Source organism: Chrysemys picta, chromosome 16 (assembly GCF_011386835.1).
Source record: "Chrysemys picta bellii isolate R12L10 chromosome 16, ASM1138683v2, whole genome shotgun sequence".
NCBI classification, from domain to species: Eukaryota; Metazoa; Chordata; order Testudines; family Emydidae; genus Chrysemys; species Chrysemys picta.
This window is the reverse complement of record NC_088806.1, coordinates 9,148,653-9,167,337: the sequence shown is the minus strand read 5'-3', so window position 1 is coordinate 9,167,337 and position 18,685 is coordinate 9,148,653. Positions and strand designations below refer to the sequence as shown.

The following is an 18,685-nucleotide window of genomic DNA, read 5'->3' as shown; positions in this document are numbered from 1 at the left end:
GCCTGTCAACCAGAATCTGTATAGTGGCCCTCTCCCTCAGGGTGGGGCAAAGTATCAGACAGTCTACACTTAGGCACTCAGGCAGGGCAGAGAACCAAACAAACAGGGGGCTCAGGCCCTCAGACAGGTCAGAGCACCAAACAGTCTAGCATAGTGTCTCTCAACTTTTCCAGACTGCTGTACCCCTTTCAGGAGTCTGATTTGTTTTGCATACCCCAAGTTTCACCTGACTTAAAAAACTACTTGCTTAAAAAGCAGACATAAAAAAAAAAAAAAAAAAGTGTCACAGCATACTATTACTGAATTGCTTACTTTCTCATTTTTATCATAGAATTATAAAATAAATCAATTGGAATATAAATACTGTACTTATATTTGTGTATAATCTATAGAGCAGTACAAGCAAGTCATTATCTGTATGAAATGTTAGTTTGTACTTTTTATATAGTGTTTCGTAAAATTAGGGAAATATCCAGATGAGTTGATGTACCCCCTGGAAGACCTCTGCATACCCTCACAAGTACACATACACCTGGTTGAGAACCATTGATCTAGTGTTTTAACTCTGGTGAATGGCAAACAAACACAAGCCTCTAGGTGTAAGGTGGGGAGGATCCCACCCCAGGGGTGGGAGTGGGGGTGGTAGCAGGGGGTAGGGGGAACTGGGCCCAACCCACTCCACCCAACCTGGCTCCACCAGGGCCCTGACAGTGGTGGCAGGGATCCAGCCAAAACACCCTGACAAGCATCCGGCCTAATGGGTCATACCCCCACAGTCACTTCCTACCCAGTATCTTCATGTGGTGGTCCTAGCATCCTCAGTGTCTCAGGGTTCCTTGGTTTGGGCAGTTCTCAGTGATTCTCAGCAGTCTTGGGCATCTTCTTGCATCTCAGTGTGGCTGGCTTCCGGAGTCTGCGGCTTCCAGGCTGGAGCTGTCAGCCTGCATCCTCCCTCTTCAGCAGTCAGCATCAACTGAGCTGAGCTGCTTCCTTTTATATCTGATTTCCAGCTGGAGCATGCCCAGCAGGGCCAAGGGGGCATGGCCTCCTCGGTCCATAGGGTGGAGTTAATTCCTGCTGGATCGGCATCACAGGGCCCCAGAAGGTAGGGGAGGGCTTAAAGCCATGGGAGGAAGGGGAGTGGGTGTCATAGTGAGTGACAGGGCCAGGTGCACCCTATTCCATTCCTGGTCTCTCTCAGGGCGCCCCTCAGGTGTCAGGTCTTTCCCTTTTCTGGAGTGGAATTCTGCAATTATCCTGCTCCTAGACCAGGCCCTGGGCCATGATGCCCTGTGTATCAACTGTGCTTACCCATCAGGCCAGGTGAGAGTGCAGACACCTTTCAGCAGACTGGGATCAGTGGGGCACAGTGATAAAACAGCCTCCTCTAAACCAGGGGCTCTCAGACTTTGGCCGCAGCTTCTTCAGGGTAAGCCCCTGGCTGGCCACGAGATGCTTTGTTTACCTGAGCGTCTGCAGGTATGGCCACTCGCAGCTCCCATTGGCTGCGATTCACCATTCCCGGCCAATGAGTGCTGTGGGAAGTGGCACAAACAGTAGTGTTTGTTTTATGGTAGGAAAAAGGATAACAGAAAAAAGGATTTTAAAACAGGGCGGATTTAATTTAAATCAAATTTATTTGAATCATGATTTAAATCAATAGTCAGGAAGACTCGATTCTTGTTGGTTCTTATAACCTTAATATATATTCTTCACAACTCAGAGATAAATGTAGGTTTCATTTTTAGAAGGTACACACTATACATTTTTAAAGTGATTTATTTTGAAAACTTTTCAGATTAGTCTTACAGCTATATCAGAAAATGAATGATTGGTTATTTCATTTACCAAAGGTAATTGAAGCAGATATTTATGAACTCACTGGGAGGTGAACGATCTCCAATTCAACAGGTTAATCATTAATATTTGGAGGATTTTCTTGCCATGCTGTATGAGGAGGAGAACATCACCAGACAAACATTTTAAATTGTTTTATTTAACTAAAACAACAATGTTATGTATTCTGGATTTTTTTCTTCAACAGTAAATATATAATATTTTAACAAAACAAGCTTATGAATTTTTGAATTTAGTTAAACATTCAAGTTTTTTTAAATCAGGTTTGTTTTTGTTAAAATTGTTTTTAACTAAAATAGTTAAATGAAATATTTAAAAAAAATTAAACTGACTATGTCAGCTGGGTCAACATGAGAAACTTAAAATATTGGCTTCTGCAGCTAACTCAGTCATCTTCACCTTCATTTTCCTGTTTGTTCATAATCTGGAAAAGAAAAACAAGCTTTCCTGCTTTTTCAGGTCCCAAATGATTTCTCAATTTGGAAGCAATTAGTCCAAAGGAAGAAAATATTCTTTCTACACTGGCAGAAGAAGCTACTGCTATTAAAAGTGAGATTATCACTTCAGTAGTCTCTGAATCCAAGTGCGTAAGTTACTTCCCCCAGTTCACTGGTATGATTTTCTTTAAAACATCATCAGCAAACATATATTTCTTGAATGGTTCATCCTTAGCTCTGAAGTTTATTATAGTTGGCATTATGGAGGGATGATTGCTGGATGTCCATGTCATAGCCAACTCCTTTCTTCAGCAGTTAAAGTTTGACCTTGGTACTGAGTATTGAGAATATTTGCAAGAAAATGAGCTGGCGATAGTGCTTGTCCCATTCATTTTTAAATGCTTGGAATTTAACACTGTCATTGCATATTTCTCTTTTTAAGATCTCTCTCAGTGCCTTCCAAATTTCAATAGCATCAGCAATAAAACAGCTATTTTGGTTCCCGGAAAAAAACATCCCGATGTGTAGAAAGAATAGTAAATATGTCAGGTGACCAACTTGGCTTAACAGTGAAATCCTTGCTGATCTTAAATGCAAAAAAAGAAGCTTACAAGAAGTGGAAGATTGGACAAATGACCAGGGAGGAGTATAAAAATATTGCTCAGGTATGCAGGAGTGAAATCAGGAAGGCCAAATCACACTTGGAGTTGCAGCTAGCAAGAGATGTTAAGAGTAACAAGAAGGGTTTCTTCAGGTATGTTATCAACAAGAAGAAAGTCAAGGAAAGTGTGGGCCCCTTACTGAATGAGGGAGGCAACCTAGTGAATTTGTCCCTCCTGAAGTCACATGGCATGATTCTTATTTCTCACTTTCTCCTTTTCCAGGAGAATTAGTCTGTGGCTCCTGAACTACACCATGTAATTTGCCACCTTTCTCCACACACTGGGATTTTCATATTGCCTCCCATTACACTTCACTCACTAAACTCCCTAATTCTACCAAATAGGCTTTCCCGATATCTGATATTGCTGATGTGGCAAATAGCAGAAGCTATTGTAGTGTGGTAGGTCAGGATGCCTCTCCTTGCCCCTATTCTTGAGTGTTGAGGGCTATGCTAGTGCCCTGGTGGGGGAGAGAAGGGGAGCAGGGAAGGGACCCAGGTCTGCCCCCTTACTCGGAGTCCCAGCCTCTTCAGTTTCACGGCCTTCTTACCCTCTTTCCCCTTCGGTAGGGTTTCCCTTAGTCTTCTGTACCAAGGAGTCACTCTGCTCAGGCAGGGTTTCCCTTCCCCTGGTCCTCTGGTTAACAGCAATACTCCTCCAAACTCTAGTCAGCTGTCCTTCCCTCCTCCTGTCTGACTGAAGCAGGGTTTTTTATTAGGTCTAGGGCAGGGTCTTAATTGGCTCCAGGCACTCCAATTACCCTGTAGTAACCTTTTCCTAGTCCACAGGGAATAAGGCCTATTGCTAGCTGTTAGCTGGAGTGTGGGGACAGGGTGTATTCAAGCTATCTCACAGTTAATACAGCTGGAGTGGCCACCCTGTTCTCCTCTGACCTACAGCCCAAGGTGCTGGGGGTTGCTGAAGTCATGCTGGGTTACCTGCTACATCTCCAAGTCCATATGGAGGGGCTAACACTGAACCTACTTAATGTCTATGCCCCGACATCGGGCCTGGAACGGGTACACTTTTTCCAGCAGATGTCCGCCTTCCTCGGCTCCTTGGATCCTCATGAGTGCCTGGTCCTGGGCAGGAATTTTAACTGCATCCTCGAGGAGTGGGACTGCATGGGGACTGAGTCAAGCCTGGCTGCCGCAGATGTCTCTGGGAGATTGTAGATCACCATTCTCTGGTGGGTGTCTGGCGTGACCACCACCCGGATGATGATTCTACCTTCACCTATGTCCAGGTGGAGGAAAATTGGTCACACCACTCCTGGTAGGACTGCATTTATTTTTCTTGTCATCATCTTTTGTGAACCCACTCCTCCAGCATTTGGCCAGCCCCATTCTTGGACCACCATCTGGTGGCTGTGACAGCCTCTCTTACCTCTGAGAGGCCGGGGCTGGCCTACTGGCACTTCAATAATAACCTGCTGGAGGATGTGGGCTTTATAGTGTCCTTCCAGGACTTCTGGCTGGCCTGGCAGAGGCAGAGGTGTGTCTTTCCCTCAGTGTGATGATGGTGGGATGTGTGGAAGGTGCGCACCCAGATCTTCTGCCATGACTACTCCTGGGGTGCTAGCCAGTGGAGGGATGCGGCAATAAAGCAGTTGGAGCGGGAGGTCTTGGTGCTGGAGAGGCATCTGGTCACCAGCCCCGGGGATCCATCCCTCTGTGGAGCATGCTGGGAGAAGGGGAAGGAGCTCCGAGCCCTTGAGGACCGGCGGGCCCTGGATGCATTTGTTGGATCCCGCATCTGTCTCCTCCGGGAGATGGATTGCGGCTCCCATTTCTTCTATACCCTGGAGAAAAGGAGGGGGGCTAAGAACCATGTCATCTGCCTTTTGGCAGAGGACGTCATCCCCATCACGGATCTAGAAGAGTTGCATGGAAGGGCCAGGGCCTTCTACACCAAACCTCTTCTCCCCGGATCTGAATGACAGTGACACTTGTAAGGTGCTCTGGAATGAACTCCCAATGGTCAGCGTGGGCGACCAGGACTGTCTGAAGCTGCCTCTCACTCTGGCTGAGTTCTCGGAAGCCCTCCATCTCATGGCCACCAATAAGTGCCTGTTCTGGGATGTTCTTGGCCCGGACCTTGCCATCATCTGGGCCAAGTCCTTGGGGAGCAGGGTCCTTCTTCTGTCATGCTGGTGAGTTGTTCTCACCTTGCTTCTGAAGAAGAGGGACCTCCAGAATTGGTGTCCTATCTCGCTCTTCAGCACGGACTATAAGGTCAGGGTGAAGGTCATCTCGCTATGACTGGGGTCCATGCTGGAGGACATGGTCCATCCTGACCAGACCTACATCATCCTGGGCTGGACCATCTTTGGCAACTTCTATTTGGTTTGGGATCTCCTTGAGCTTGGGTGTGGGGATGGTCTGTTGTTCGCCCTCCTGTCTCTGGATCAGGAAAAGGCGTATGACCAGATGGACCACAGGTATCTCCTGGGCACACTGCGGGCTTTCAGCCTCCGGCCCCAGTTCATGGGTTTTTGCCAGGTGCTGTACGCCTCCACAGAGTGTTTAATCAGGCTCAACTGGACCCTGACCGCACCTGTCAACTTTGGGTGAGGGGTATCACAGGGCTGTCTGCTGTCAAGCCAGCTGTATACTGTGGCCATTGAGCCCTTCCTTTGTCTCCTCTATTGGAGGTTGATGGAAATGGTGGTCCATGAGCTGGAGATGCGGCTTTTGCTGTCGGCATATGCCGATGACATGCTTCTCGTGGTCCAGGACCCAGGTGATCTGGTGCAGGTGGAGGCCTGCCAAGTGATCTATTTGGCAGCCTCCTCTGCCCGGGTCAGCTGGGTCAAGAGCTCTGGCTTGGTGGTCGAGGATGGATGGCAGGCCAGCTCCCTCCCACCCGCCCTTCGGGCCATTTGGTGGGGCGTGGGTCCACTGCTCTATCTTGGCATCTATCTTTCTGCCACGCATCCTTCTCTGCTGGATTTGGCACGATTTGGAGGGCAGGGTGGTTGTGTGGTAGATTTCTGTTACCAATCTGCCTGAGGCATCAGGTGATGAGGCTGAGGCTGCAGGATCATTAGGGGAGGAGATGACGGAGCACACCAAGTATCTAAGTTTTAAAGCTTTACTAATAAAATAATAAAATAACAGCGGAGAGTGCTGGGGTTCCCCACATCACTCAGAGGAAGGAAGAAAGCGTTAGTGCCCAAAGCCCTAACCCACTTTCATACTTACACCCACACTACTCAAGGCTGGCCAAGCCTGGGTGTAACGTAAGAAGAAGACGGGGAGGGGTGGATGGGTCCTGTGCATAGGTCGTCCAGGATCTGCTGTTGATCTCCAACTTACTCCAGCTCCCAGGAGGGTTTTTAAGTCCCGGGTTCTTTAGGGGCATTTTGTTCAGGGACCTCTGTTCCCCATGCCCTTTGTACCAGTACAAACTGGGTCTTGTGGCCTCCTCAGCTTTCACAAAACACACCAGTTCCAGGGACGCAAAACTCCCCCCCCCCCCATCTGCTGGCCTTTGCCATATTGCTTGTTTTTGCAATCTCGGCAGTCCTGTTCAGCTTAGTTCTCCTTTTCTCATGGCTTGCTGGCATAGGGTAAGATATGAGCACAGCTGCAGACTTCTCATTGGGCATTGTGACTTTGGACTGGGGCCAGTGTCTTATCTTCGGGCTGAACTAGCTGAAGTGTTGAGTTAACCCGTTCTCTGCTTTGCTCCTCCCTCCCCCTTTGGCCTCTCGCAGCCTGTAAAGGAACCTTCCACTGCACACTCACACCTTTGACCCTCCCCAAAATGCTTTGCGATGCCTGCAACAGCGTTAGCCAGAGGCAGTGCTGATGTATCTCCCCCTGAGGGAGGGGGCCATGAGGGTATGACAGTTGAGCAGCTATGGCAGTGGGCAGGACTCCTCTGGTGCCTCTCCCTTCAGGGGAGGGCACTGGCTCAACACCCTGTGCCCAGCCCTGGGGTTCCTGGCCCGGCTCCAGAAGCTGGTTCTGGAGTTCTTTTGGCCAGGGCTGCACTGGGTCTCTGTGGGGGTTCTGCATCTTCCCCTGGAGGAAGGAGGACAGGGTCTGGTGTGCCTGCATGCTCAGGTCCATGTCTTCCACCTCCAGGCCCTGCAGAGACTCCTTTATGGTTCAGGTAGCTTGGCATGGAGTATGTTGGCTTATGTCTTCCTCCACCGGCTCCCAGGGCTTTGATATGACTGGCAGCTTTTTCATCTCCATCTGAGAGGTCTTCTACAAGACCTCTCTGAGCTCCCAGTCTTCTACTAGGACCTTCTCCAGACCTGGAAGCTGGTTTCGGCAACCACGTCCATGGTGGCCACAGATGGGGGTAGATCTCCTTGAGGAGCCCCTGCTACACAATCCTCATCTTCATGTGCAGGTGGCAGAGTCACCTTTGGTGCACCAGAGGTTGGTCCTGGCAGAAGTTACCAGAATCTGAGACCTCCTGGGCTACGACTGGGGGGACTGAGTGGATCCCTATGCACTTGGCTGGCACATGAGGTTCTCCGCCCTTGGTACCCCCCGGCATGTAATTCAGGAGGTGGAGGCAGCCTTAATGCGCACTTCTTGGTCTTTCCTCGAGCAGGTCCTATGAGAGGGTATCCCTGCCTGTCCCTTACCCCAGGCCCTCCGGATCTCTGCATTGGTCCCCTGCCCCTGTGAGCCCTCTCAGCCCCCACACCTTTGTACCCTGAGCTGGCTGTGTGATTTGCGGCTGGTTTGCTTCTGAACCGTGCCATGGGACCATCTTTACACACTCATGCTCCACACTCTTCACTTCACCACCCTCGTGTCCTGCTCCGACACCAAGTGGTGGGACCTTCTTCCAGCTGTAAAGGGTGAGGACCCCAGTGTGCCAGCCTCTACTCCATTTTGATTCCACGGCCTGCTGGGGATATTAGCTGGTGGCTCCTTCATGGAGCCATGATCATGGGCATGTACCTGGCATGGCTCATCCCATTCCTGATGCCTGCCCTTTTTGCAGTGTGAGGGAGACCCTGGCACATGTTTATCTGCAGCCATCTTGCAGCCACTCTTCTGGCTGCTCCAGAACCTCTTATTGAGGTTCTGGCTGCACTTTTCCCCGCCCCTTTTTATTAATGCACACCCTATCTGTGGCACCACAAAATCGACCTCCTCCTAGCTATGGCCAAGGTGGCCATTTACAACACCAGGGAAAGGAGGTTGGCTGAGGATGGGGGCACTGTGACTGTGGGGCCTGTTTTCATTCCTTATCCATTCACACATCCGGGCAGAGTTCCCCTGGCATCCTCTGGCTCCTTCAATGCTTTTGAGGAGCAGTGGGTGCTGTCCAGGGTTCTCTACTCAGTGTCCCCTTGTGGTTCCCTAGTTTTGGCCCTTTGACCTTCACACCTGTCCCTGTTATATTTTTGGTTGTCCCCCATAGTTATTTGAGTTCATGGATCTTGTGGATCCTCCCCGAAGGCTGGGGGAGTGTCCTTTAGCCCATGCCTGTGCCCACCCACTTCCCACAACCCAATAGGACCACTCTCCTGGTGCTCTCTGGCCCTGCTGTACCACACCGAGCTCAGCATTCTGTGATATCCTTACCTCTCCTGTTCCTTTTTTCACTGAACCCCACCAGCCCATGCTTACTGTTATCAGCTTCCATAGGATTCTCTCATTGTCCCTGAACCTCTCTGTCAGTTGTGCAATTCCAGGGGGACTTGTCCTCTCTCTGGAGTCTTCAATTTCTGGGATATGCAGTTCCATTCTCTGTGTTTTAGGCACCTCTTTGATAATGAGTGTCTGGCTGTGTATTTTCCTAGCAGAGATGTGCATAGTTAAATGCTTCATAAGCAGAGCTTATGTCCATCACGTTTGAGCATCAGGGGAGGTAGCCTTGCAATTTTACTTGTTGAAAACGAACTGGGCTTAAACTAATAGAATGCTTTTTATTACATATTTCCCATTAACTCCCCTGATCTCCCTTGTTTTCTTACCCCTGAACAGGGTTTCCTGTTTCCAAACCTGATGTGGTCTCCCAGCTGGAAGAAGGGGAAGAGTTGTGGGTCCTAGATCTCCAGAGTTCAGATGAAAAAGAGATCCTAAGAGATCCCTGCACAGATGAGGAAACATTAAACCAACCCAGAATCTGTAAGTGCCCAAGGGAAACAGCTGGGATTACCCGCACAGACTTTGTGAGCTCTGTGAGTCCCCAGCAGATATCATTCATGTCTTCCTACAGATCATGACTGACACCTGGCATTAGTTCTCCTTTCCTACTGAGTGCTTGGATGGGATTTGGAGGCAAAATTCATCCCCTCCCCTCTCCCCTACCCTTTTTATTTTTTATTTTTATTTTCTGTCTCTCCAATACTTATTTTAGTTTGCTCTCTGCCCTTTCATCCCTAATTCTGAGATTTCTTTTCTATTCTAGCAGGTTATGGGATGGTGGACAAGAACAAAGTGCAGATTCCTCAGCAGGAAGATGCTGAGCAAGTGGAAGCATGTGGGGCATTATCACAAAGTTCCAAAGGGAATGTTTCCAGTAGTCATGAATGGGAGAAAGCTTGTGAAAGTCACCACAGGCCAGAGAGATATCAGGGAAACCAGACACAGGAAAAAGTGGATGAACCCATTAGTTTTCAAGGAACTCACAGGGAACTCAAAGAAACCACATTCCAGGCAAAAATCTTCAGGGGAGAGAGAGAGAATACATGCAGCGAGTGTGGGAATAACTTCAAATACCACTCAGCTCTCATTCGACATAAGATCATGCACACAAAAGACAGACCCTATGAATGCTTCACTCAGAGCACAGTCCTTATTACGCATCAGAAAATACACAGAGGAGAGAAACCCTATCAATGCTATGAGTGTGGGAAAAGCTTCACTAACAGCTCAGCGCTTATAATCCATCAGAGAATCCACACAGGCGAGAAACCCTATGAATGCAGTGACTGTGGGAAAAGGTTCTCTCGGCGCTCAGTGCTTATTATCCACCAGAGAATCCACACAGGTGAGAAACCCTATCAATGCTGTAAATGTGGGAAAAGCTTCACTAACAGCTCAACGCTTATTACTCATCAGAGAATACACACAGGTGAGAAACCCTATCAATGCTGTGAATGTGGGAAAAGATTCACTCGTAGCTCACACCTTGCTATACATCAGAAAATCCACATGAAAGAGAGACCCTATGAATGCAGTGACTGTGGGAAAAGGTTCACTCAGCGTTCACACCTTACTACACATCAGAAAATACACAGAGAGAGACCCTATAAATGTGATGAGTGTGGGAAAAGGTTCACTCACTGCTCAGAACTTACTATGCATCAGACAATCCACACAGGTGAGAAACGCTATGCATGCTATGTGTGTGGGAAAAGCTTCACTCAGAGCTCAAACCTTACTACACATCAGAGAATCCACACAGGAGAGAGGCCCTATAAATGCGGTCAGTGTGGGAAAAGTTTCACTCAGCATTCACACTTTACTACACATCAGAAAATACACAGAGGAGAGAGACCTTATGAATGTGGTGAGTGCGGGAAAAGGTTCACTCAGCGCTCAGACCTTACTACGCATCAGAGAATCCACACAGGTGAGAAACGCTATGCATGCTGTGTGTGTGGGAAAAGCTTCACTCAGAACTCAAACCTCACTGCACATCAGAGAATCCACACAGGAGAGAGGCCCTATAAATGCAGTGAGTGTGGGAAAAGTTTCACTCACAATTCAAACCTTATTGTACATCAGAGAATCCACACAGGTGAGAGACCCTATAATGCAGTGACTGTGGGAAAAGGTTCACTCAGCGCTCAGTCCTTATTGCGCATCAGAGAATCCACACAGGAGAGAGACCCTATGAATGCCGAGTGTGTGGGGAAAGTTTCAATCATACCTCAGCCCTTACTAGACATTGGAGAATACACAGAGGGGAGAGACCCTATGGATGCAGTAAACATGGGAAAAGCTTCACTCAGTGATCAAACCCTACTGCACATCAGAGAATCCACACTGGAGAGAGGCCCTATGAATGCTGTGAGTGGGAAAAGCTTCACTCAGAGCTCATGCCTTATCTATCATCAGAGAATTTGTAACGGAGCTAAATACCATAAAAACCTTGTTTAGAGCTGTCAATTTTTTTAAGTCTTTCTTTTGACAATTCCCAGGTAAGTGGCTTTTAAGACTTTTTGCATCTTTTGCACACTGTAGTCCCTCAACTCCCACAGATGAGTTGCCCACTTTTGCCTTTTGAATCTTACCCTTCTTTGGTGTGACTCCTGTGATCCCTTCTATCAACTCCATTTTCCTATGAGTCATCAGTGTATGTGTCCTCTCTACCAGGACTGTCCATCATTCCAGGTGGGGGAGATAGGGCATATCTTCAACGATCTACATCGAGGTAAAATCTACCTGGGCCTCATCACTGTGGTTTCCATGGAGTTAGCTAGCTTAAGTTCACTTTCCTGATGTAAAAATAAAACTATTCTTGCAGTAAAGACATGGGCCCTGTATAGTGGCTGGGTTTATCTAGCACATTTCCTCCTGATCTGACCTCAACTCCATCATATTTCCTAGTCTAAACAAACCTGGAGCATCACATTTATACTCTTTCTCCCACTGCAAAGTTATTGTTAGAGTCACCAAGTTCCTCTTTGAGGACAGATTGACTCATTCCCAATTGTTCTCGTGTTATCCTGGATTGTGCTGAACAGCAGGTTTTTGAGGGTTTTTTACATTTAAATATCAAGATCAGGACAGGGATGGGAAAATAAATGGCATTTCAACCTCTGTGGTGCTGCAAAGAGAGAGATTGTGTTGGAGGGATTCACTCCTTCCCCACACCCAATAACTGTTACCTTCCTTCACTTCCCAAAGTGTCTGATGAGGTAGTGTTCTTAGCTCTCTGTGCTTGGGAATGGTGATTGAATGTCTTTGATCCTAAATCAGAATCATTAGGGTGGGAGATGGAAGTGTCACAGACCTGGAAGGGGATTTCAAATTGATCCCAAGCACTGTGTGATCATTTAGAGTTTAAATTCCAGTTTCCCTCTATTGGCAAAGCCATTTCTGTGAAGGTTGGCTGTTCCCCTCCCCCCCATTATGAAGACGCTAAAACTTTTGTAAGTAACACTAATGAGACAGCACTGAGTGAAGCAGGTTTCAATGGATCAGAGGAGACTGCAATGGGGGAATCTCTCATCCTGATTCTGAGTCATCAGGTGTAACTGGCGCTGGAATTTCACTTTACTTGAAAATGAATGTGTCTTCTACCTCACTGTGATATGGCTTTTCTATCTTTCATGACAGCTGTTTGGTCGTATAACTGGATATTAGTTTTGTTTGACAGAATGTAGCTCAGATTTATTAGGAATGTTCAGACAAATCACCATTTGTTACAATCATAATTTCTTACTTTAGTTTTGTTTTTCCCCCTATCCTTACATGATGACATGAAAAAAACTAAAGTGCAGTTCAATTAACAGGAGCGAATAGTCCAAGCTATTGGACATATTATCAAAGAAAAAGTTGTGTTTCTAAATTTCCACTTGAAATGGTGAACAGCAGCAGACCCCAAACTGTGCAACTAACTGAAGGAAGTGCAAATGATCACACTATACTTCAATTCATAGAATCACAGAATATCAGGGTTGGAAGGGACCTCAGGAGGTCATCTAGTCCAACTCCCTGCTCAAAGCAGGACCAACACCAATTAAATCATCTCAGCCAGGGCTTTGTCAAGCCTTACCTTAAAAACCTCCAAGGAAGGAGATTCCACCACCTCCCTAGGTAACCCATTCCAGTGCTTCACTACCCTTGAAGTCAAGAGGTCTCTTAAAATAATCCTAAAATTTGAGAAATGGTGTCCTTAACCATTCTGATGTGGAGGAAATAGAAGTGATGTTTTGGTTGATCTCACCATTTTTAGGTGCTATAATTGTGTGTAAGATGAAATCAGTGTTGAATTTGAGATGTCTGCAGAAAAATAGCTATTTTTAAATAGAAACATTATGTCTGTTATCTTACAGATATTTAGATCTAGGATTGTATTTAATCCCTAAACACAACTATTCTCAAGCGTTCACTGGTGGAAGGGGGGGGATTAAAAGAAAACTAACATATATGAGAAGATTTTTTTTTAATCTTTGGGTAGATTATTCTTACCAATGAAAATGAAATTAAACATGAAGTTATGGATGAAAGAGTGAGAGACTAATTGTGTGATAAACTGAACGATACTGGAACAAAACTTGTATTGTTTTTTAGTTTTGCTTTTTTAAAGTTAGTTAGTAATATAGGAAATGGTGACTAATCCTTAAAAGATAATTTGATGTAATTTACCCCCTTTGGCCTAAAATGTCCTGATGTAAAACCTCACTCCAAAGGTTGGGGTGGGGGAATGTGTGTGAGAAATTGTGTATATGAGAATACTGACCCAGTATAGATTTAATTTTTATCTTTTTCAAATGGAACTTATTTTGATTAGCTTCAAAGTCAATTTTTATTAAGAAGAAATCTACTTGAGGAGATGAGTCATATAACCTTTTACCCAGTTGGACTGCAAAGTCACTGAGTTCCCCACTTCTTCTTCTACTTCTTTTCTTTTCTTTTCTTTTTTGCGAACAAGAGATGTGACATCTGTCACAAGATGCCTCCACTTACTTTTAAGAATAGTGATGGATGCATGATGCAGTTTTTCTGTCACAAATTTTTGTGTCCAGTTATTTTAACGGGTGCTGAGATGCCTTTTCATTTTTGAGGAGGCCAGCTCTTAGAACATGGCCATTTAACCATTAGGACAGGCTATGGAAACCTCCTCAAAACTGGCCATGTTTTTTTCTTTCATTTTTGATATTTTCTTGATATTTTGATAGTTTGGGGGTTCACACATCCACACTGAATGTGGTTTGAAATACCAGATATTTTAAGAAAACTTCTGGGGTAAAACAGCTGACTTTAGGCCAAATTTTGCCTTATTCCAATTTGATTGGGCCACATTGTCTGTATCCAAGGCACACTTCAAACCTGATTTGCCCACAGATCTCAGGGAAGGCACTGTTAAGTAGGTAAGCTGGAATCATCAACCGTCAATGTCAAGGAAAAGGCTGGAGTCCATTGCCTTTCAGATCAACAAGCCATCTATGGGCTGATCTATGCTGAAAAGCTATAATGGAATAGCCATTGTGATGTTGCAGTCAATATGATTTTATAAAAATATTCTAATGAGTGAATATAATGTAACTGGAATATGCTTCATGCAAAAGGTCTCTTGTAAGGTATCATTAAAAGCTTATAATCTACTGAGTGGGATCATCCTATTTGTATAAATGTACCACTCTTGTATCTGAACCTAGAAATATGAAATATAACTCTGAGGGCCTATTATAATTATGCAAAGTGTGGGCCATTAATAGTGGTTTGGAATCTTGAAGACTCCCATTAACCAGGACGACTGACTGTAGATGGCTGTGATTGCAGGCAGGCCTTGCTGTGAGTCAGGCTGGGAGGAATGAAGGCTTGGGGTCTTACAGTGATATGTGATCATGTCACCTGAACTGGAATCCATCTTTAACCTGGTGCTTTTCCAGTGAGGAGGGGTGGGGGTGGGAACCCAGAGGGACAAAGGATTCCCGCCTTATGCAAAAGATATATAAGCGGGTGGAATAGAACAAAGGGGGAGCCATCATAAGAAATCCCCTAGCTACCACCTGAGCTGGAACAAGAGCTGTACCGGGGAAAGGAGTGTGCCCAGGCAAGGAAGGCATCCAGTCTGAGAAAAGAAACTTATTGAAACATCTCTAAGCATGAGATTTTACCTGTATTCAGTTATATTACTGTATTAGGTTTAGATTTACATGTTTTATGTTATTTTACTGGGTAATTCACTTTGTTCTGTCTGTTACTACTTGGAACCACTTAAATCCTACTTTCTGTATTTAATAAAATCACTTTTTATTCATTAATTAGCTCAGAGTATGTGTTAATACCTGAGGGGGGATGACAAACAGCTGTGCATATCTCTCTATCAGTGTTATAGAAGGTGAACAATTTATGAGTTTACCCTGTACAAGCTTTATAGAGGGTAAAATGGATTTATTTGGGTTTAGATCCCATTGGAAGTTGGGCATCTGAGTGTTAAAGACAAGAACACTTCTGTGAGCTGCTTTCAGTTAAGCCTGCAGCTTTTGGGCACTTGGTTCAGACCCTGGGTCTGTGTTGGAGCAGATGGGTGTGTCTGGCTCAGCAAGACAGGGTGCTGGATTCCCAGGCTGGCAGAAGGAAAGCAGGGGCAGAAGTAATCTTGGCACATCAGTTGGCAGGGTCTATGCTGAAAAGTTATAATAGATAGCCATGTCTCAGGGGTGTGAAAATCCACTTCCCTAAGAGAAGTAGTTAAATTGATCTGAGCCCCAGTGTAGACAGTGCTAGGTCATTGGAAGAATACTCCCAATATTTAAAGTGGTGACATAACCATTGAGAGATTTATCCCCTCTGGGAAGGAAGTCATAACGTCAACACCAGCTTTGACCTGTCTCCCTATATGTGAGAAAGGTGCTAGAGTGGTGTGCAGAGCGACATACCCGATCCTCTGGTTCCTGAGCTGCAACTTTAGCTCTTATTACCCATGAATCCAAAGACTAAGAGAAAAGGAGAGTTCCAACCTTTGTCATTTTCGCACCTTATTGATCCTTTCTCTATATTTTATTTTCATTAACTGGGAGGTGTCCTACCTTTCTATTATATCAGGGTGTGACAGTGTGGCTCAGTGCATGTGTGATGAAACACGGGTGCCAACTGGCAAAGGAGTCTCTGTTCTTCATAAGCAAATCATGTCTCAGACTTGACAAACTCATCACACCTAATACACTGCTTTCATAATATTTATCCAGGAAGGAGAGCATGTGAGATATCTACTGAAAGCTTGTAAATTATTGATACTCATGATCACTACAGGATGTATGTATGGGTAATATATAAGGAATAATGCAACTATTTTGAAAATTATGCTTATTTGGTCTTGGAGTGAAAGTGAGTCATCCCAATCATGTTTCAGTGAGGACAGCCCATTCAAGTGGGAGGAAATTGTCACCCCTCCGTTGCTAGCCAATTATGTGATGCGGTGCTCAATTGTCAACCTTTGCACCAACCCAGAAAAGCCAATGGAAACCATCAAAGACAAACTATAGACATTGAAACCATTTGGAAGTGAAAAGGATGATATGACAGTGAGGGGATTGCCCTTTCTGTGAATAAAGAAAAAACACTAATTCAGTATATAACATGATGGAGAAAAACACTCTGGGTCCATTCACCAATGAGATCCCTGAGAAGCAATGGTGCTTCATGAAAGATAAGGCCATGGCTCCTAGGGACCAGCAATTTCTGCAATAGAATGAAATGTGAGGGGTGAGAATCTACTTTATTAGATATAAAAGGTAAACTACCAGTAAGTCTAGGTCACATTTTGTGATTTTGTTTTGTCTGTACCCATTTTTTTCTATCATTCACATTTGTTCCTGTTTAAATCTCTATCCCTTCTTAAATAAATTTCCTTTTGTTTTATAACTGCACTCAAGTGCTATGTGTGAAACAGGAGCACTGGTTTACAATAAAATTAGTTACCTGGGATACACCATTGCTTTGGGAACAGAGGATCTGGGTTTTTTCTAGGTCTCTGGTGAACAGGGGCTCATCACCAGAAGGGGGTGCATTGAATGGACTCAAGGGCTGGGGTGCATTTCTTATCAACCAGCAGGGCTGGTGTAGCTCAGAGAAGGGTGTTTGAATGCCTGACTGGCTGGTTCAATTTTGATGCTAACATCCAGCTGGCACAGACAACACTCCCCTTTGCTGGTGGCAGGTGACTACTAGCCTGTGCACTCCAAGAAGTGTCCCAATATATATCTGTGTTGATCACCTGTCAAATCCACACATGGAAGGCACTCAATAGCATATTTCCAGAATCTAAAGAACTCTAAGATCTTGTCTACTTTTTCAACAAAATTTATGTCAATGATCAAAAAGCACTATAAGTTTATCACTATTGCATGTTCACATAACACTCCCTCTGTTGGCAGTCTCAAATGAGACTTTGCTGCTTATGGCTCCAGGCCCACTCTTGAAGCATTGTTGAAACTGCATGCTGAGTTATACCCACTGAGCCATGTGTGGCAACCAGGAGTATGAATCAGAGCAGAAAAAAAAGACTGGTGCCTAAATATAATTTCTTTCTTATTAAACTGCAAATCCCAAGCACCTCTTCACTTGTCAGGATTAGAGGGAAATGCTCTATTTTAGGGAGAAGGAAAGGCCGTTTGGGAGTTGATGGCCCAGAGCAGTGGCAGGCAAGGGCCTTGATGAGGGCTGGATTCAGCCATTGGTATCAGCTATTTCTTTTTTGTCATTCAAATGGATTTTGTGTCATGGCTGACATCCCAGCCATCATGCAAAATATTTCCCTATGGCCTTTTGCCATCCACACAGCCACTGGCGCCAACTTTCTCTGACACCGGTGGGTGCCCGTGCCCACCCGCCCCTGGCCCTGTCCCTACTCCACCCCATCCCCACCCCTGGCCCCGCCCCCATTCCAACCCCAGCCCCAAAGTCCCCGCCCTAACTCTTCCCCCTCCCTGCCCCTATTGGATCCCATCCCCAAATCCTCGTCCCAGCCTCACCTCTTCCCCCAGTGTGTGGCATTCTCCCTCCTCCCACTCCCTGCCTGCCCCATGAATCAGCTGTGTCATGGCACAAGGGCTGGGAGGGAGGAGAAGCAGGATGCGGCGGCGCGCTTGCAGTGGAGGCGGAGGCAAGTTGGAGCAGGGGGGTGGGGCAGGGCCATGGGGAGCTGCCAGTGGGTGCTCAGCACCCACCAATTTTTTTCTGTGGGAGCTCCGGCCCCAGAGAACCCACAAAGTTGGCGCCTATGAACACAGTGGTATCTCACTGCCAAGTCCCTATCCTAGGAGGGGAGGGGGAAGGCTGCAGGGTTATCTCCCACCTCCATGCAGCCAGTGGCCTATGCTTGCCACTGCCACGCTGGAGCCTCCACATTTATTTATTGACAAAATTTGCAGAATTTTAAAATACTGTGCACAGAATTTAATTTTTTGGTGCTGAATTCCCTCAGAAATATGGGGTGCAAGGCAGTTGGGGGGGGCTGTGAGAGGAGCACTGGGCAGGGTCTGTGGGGGGAGATCGCTGGGCATAGGGCTCTGTGGTGGAGATCTCTGGGTGAGGGGCCACTGGGCATAGGAGTTGCTGGGCATAAAGGAACGTGGGATACTGGGGAGGTGTGGTGGGGCATGCTGGCAGTGCAGGGCCCGGTTTAGGGTCACAGGTGGGAGGAAATGCAGGTGTTGGGGTGAAGGTGGCACTGTGCAGAAGTTGGGGTGAAGGCAGCACAATTAAATTGTTTTTAATAAAGGGCATGTGGCAAGTTTTCCAATACGGTAAGCTTATTTTTGTGTTGCTAAGAGCAAGTCAGGTATAGGGGCACCAGTTTAATAGTACTGTGTAGGGCCCCATAAATCATAAAGACAGCCCTGCTACACTACCAATGTCAATGACAGGTTCCACTCAATAATGATCCACAGCAGTAGAGACCAACGCACATTCATTTTCATCCTCAGATGCCACCAATATAAGGTTGTGGGTTTTTTTGGTGGTTCAGGTTCTGTATTTTCTGAATCAGAGTGTTTCTCTTTTAACGCTTCTGACAGCATGTTCCACACCTCATCCCTGTCAGATTTTGGAAGGCATTTCAGATGCTTAA

At 46.0% G+C, this 18,685-nt stretch overlaps 1 protein-coding gene across 4 annotated transcripts in view; it reads left to right on the top strand.

The window, feature by feature from the left end:
• LOC103307133 (zinc finger protein 436-like) overlaps positions 1-14,876 on the top strand; it is a 34,412-nt gene extending 19,536 nt beyond the window's left edge. For 2 of the 4 annotated variants that reach the window (XM_065569647.1, XM_065569646.1), the window contains exon 4: positions 9,344-14,876. In XM_065569647.1, coding sequence (XP_065425719.1) covers positions 9,344-11,040 — 1,697 coding nt within the window. In that variant the 3' untranslated portion in view covers positions 11,041-14,876. Of the gene's footprint in view, positions 1-8,916; positions 9,061-9,343 lie in introns of all 4 variants that reach the window. The other 2 variants (XM_024113869.3, XM_065569645.1) reach the window with 2 other exon arrangements.
• Positions 14,877-18,685: the final 3,809 nt, after the last annotated feature.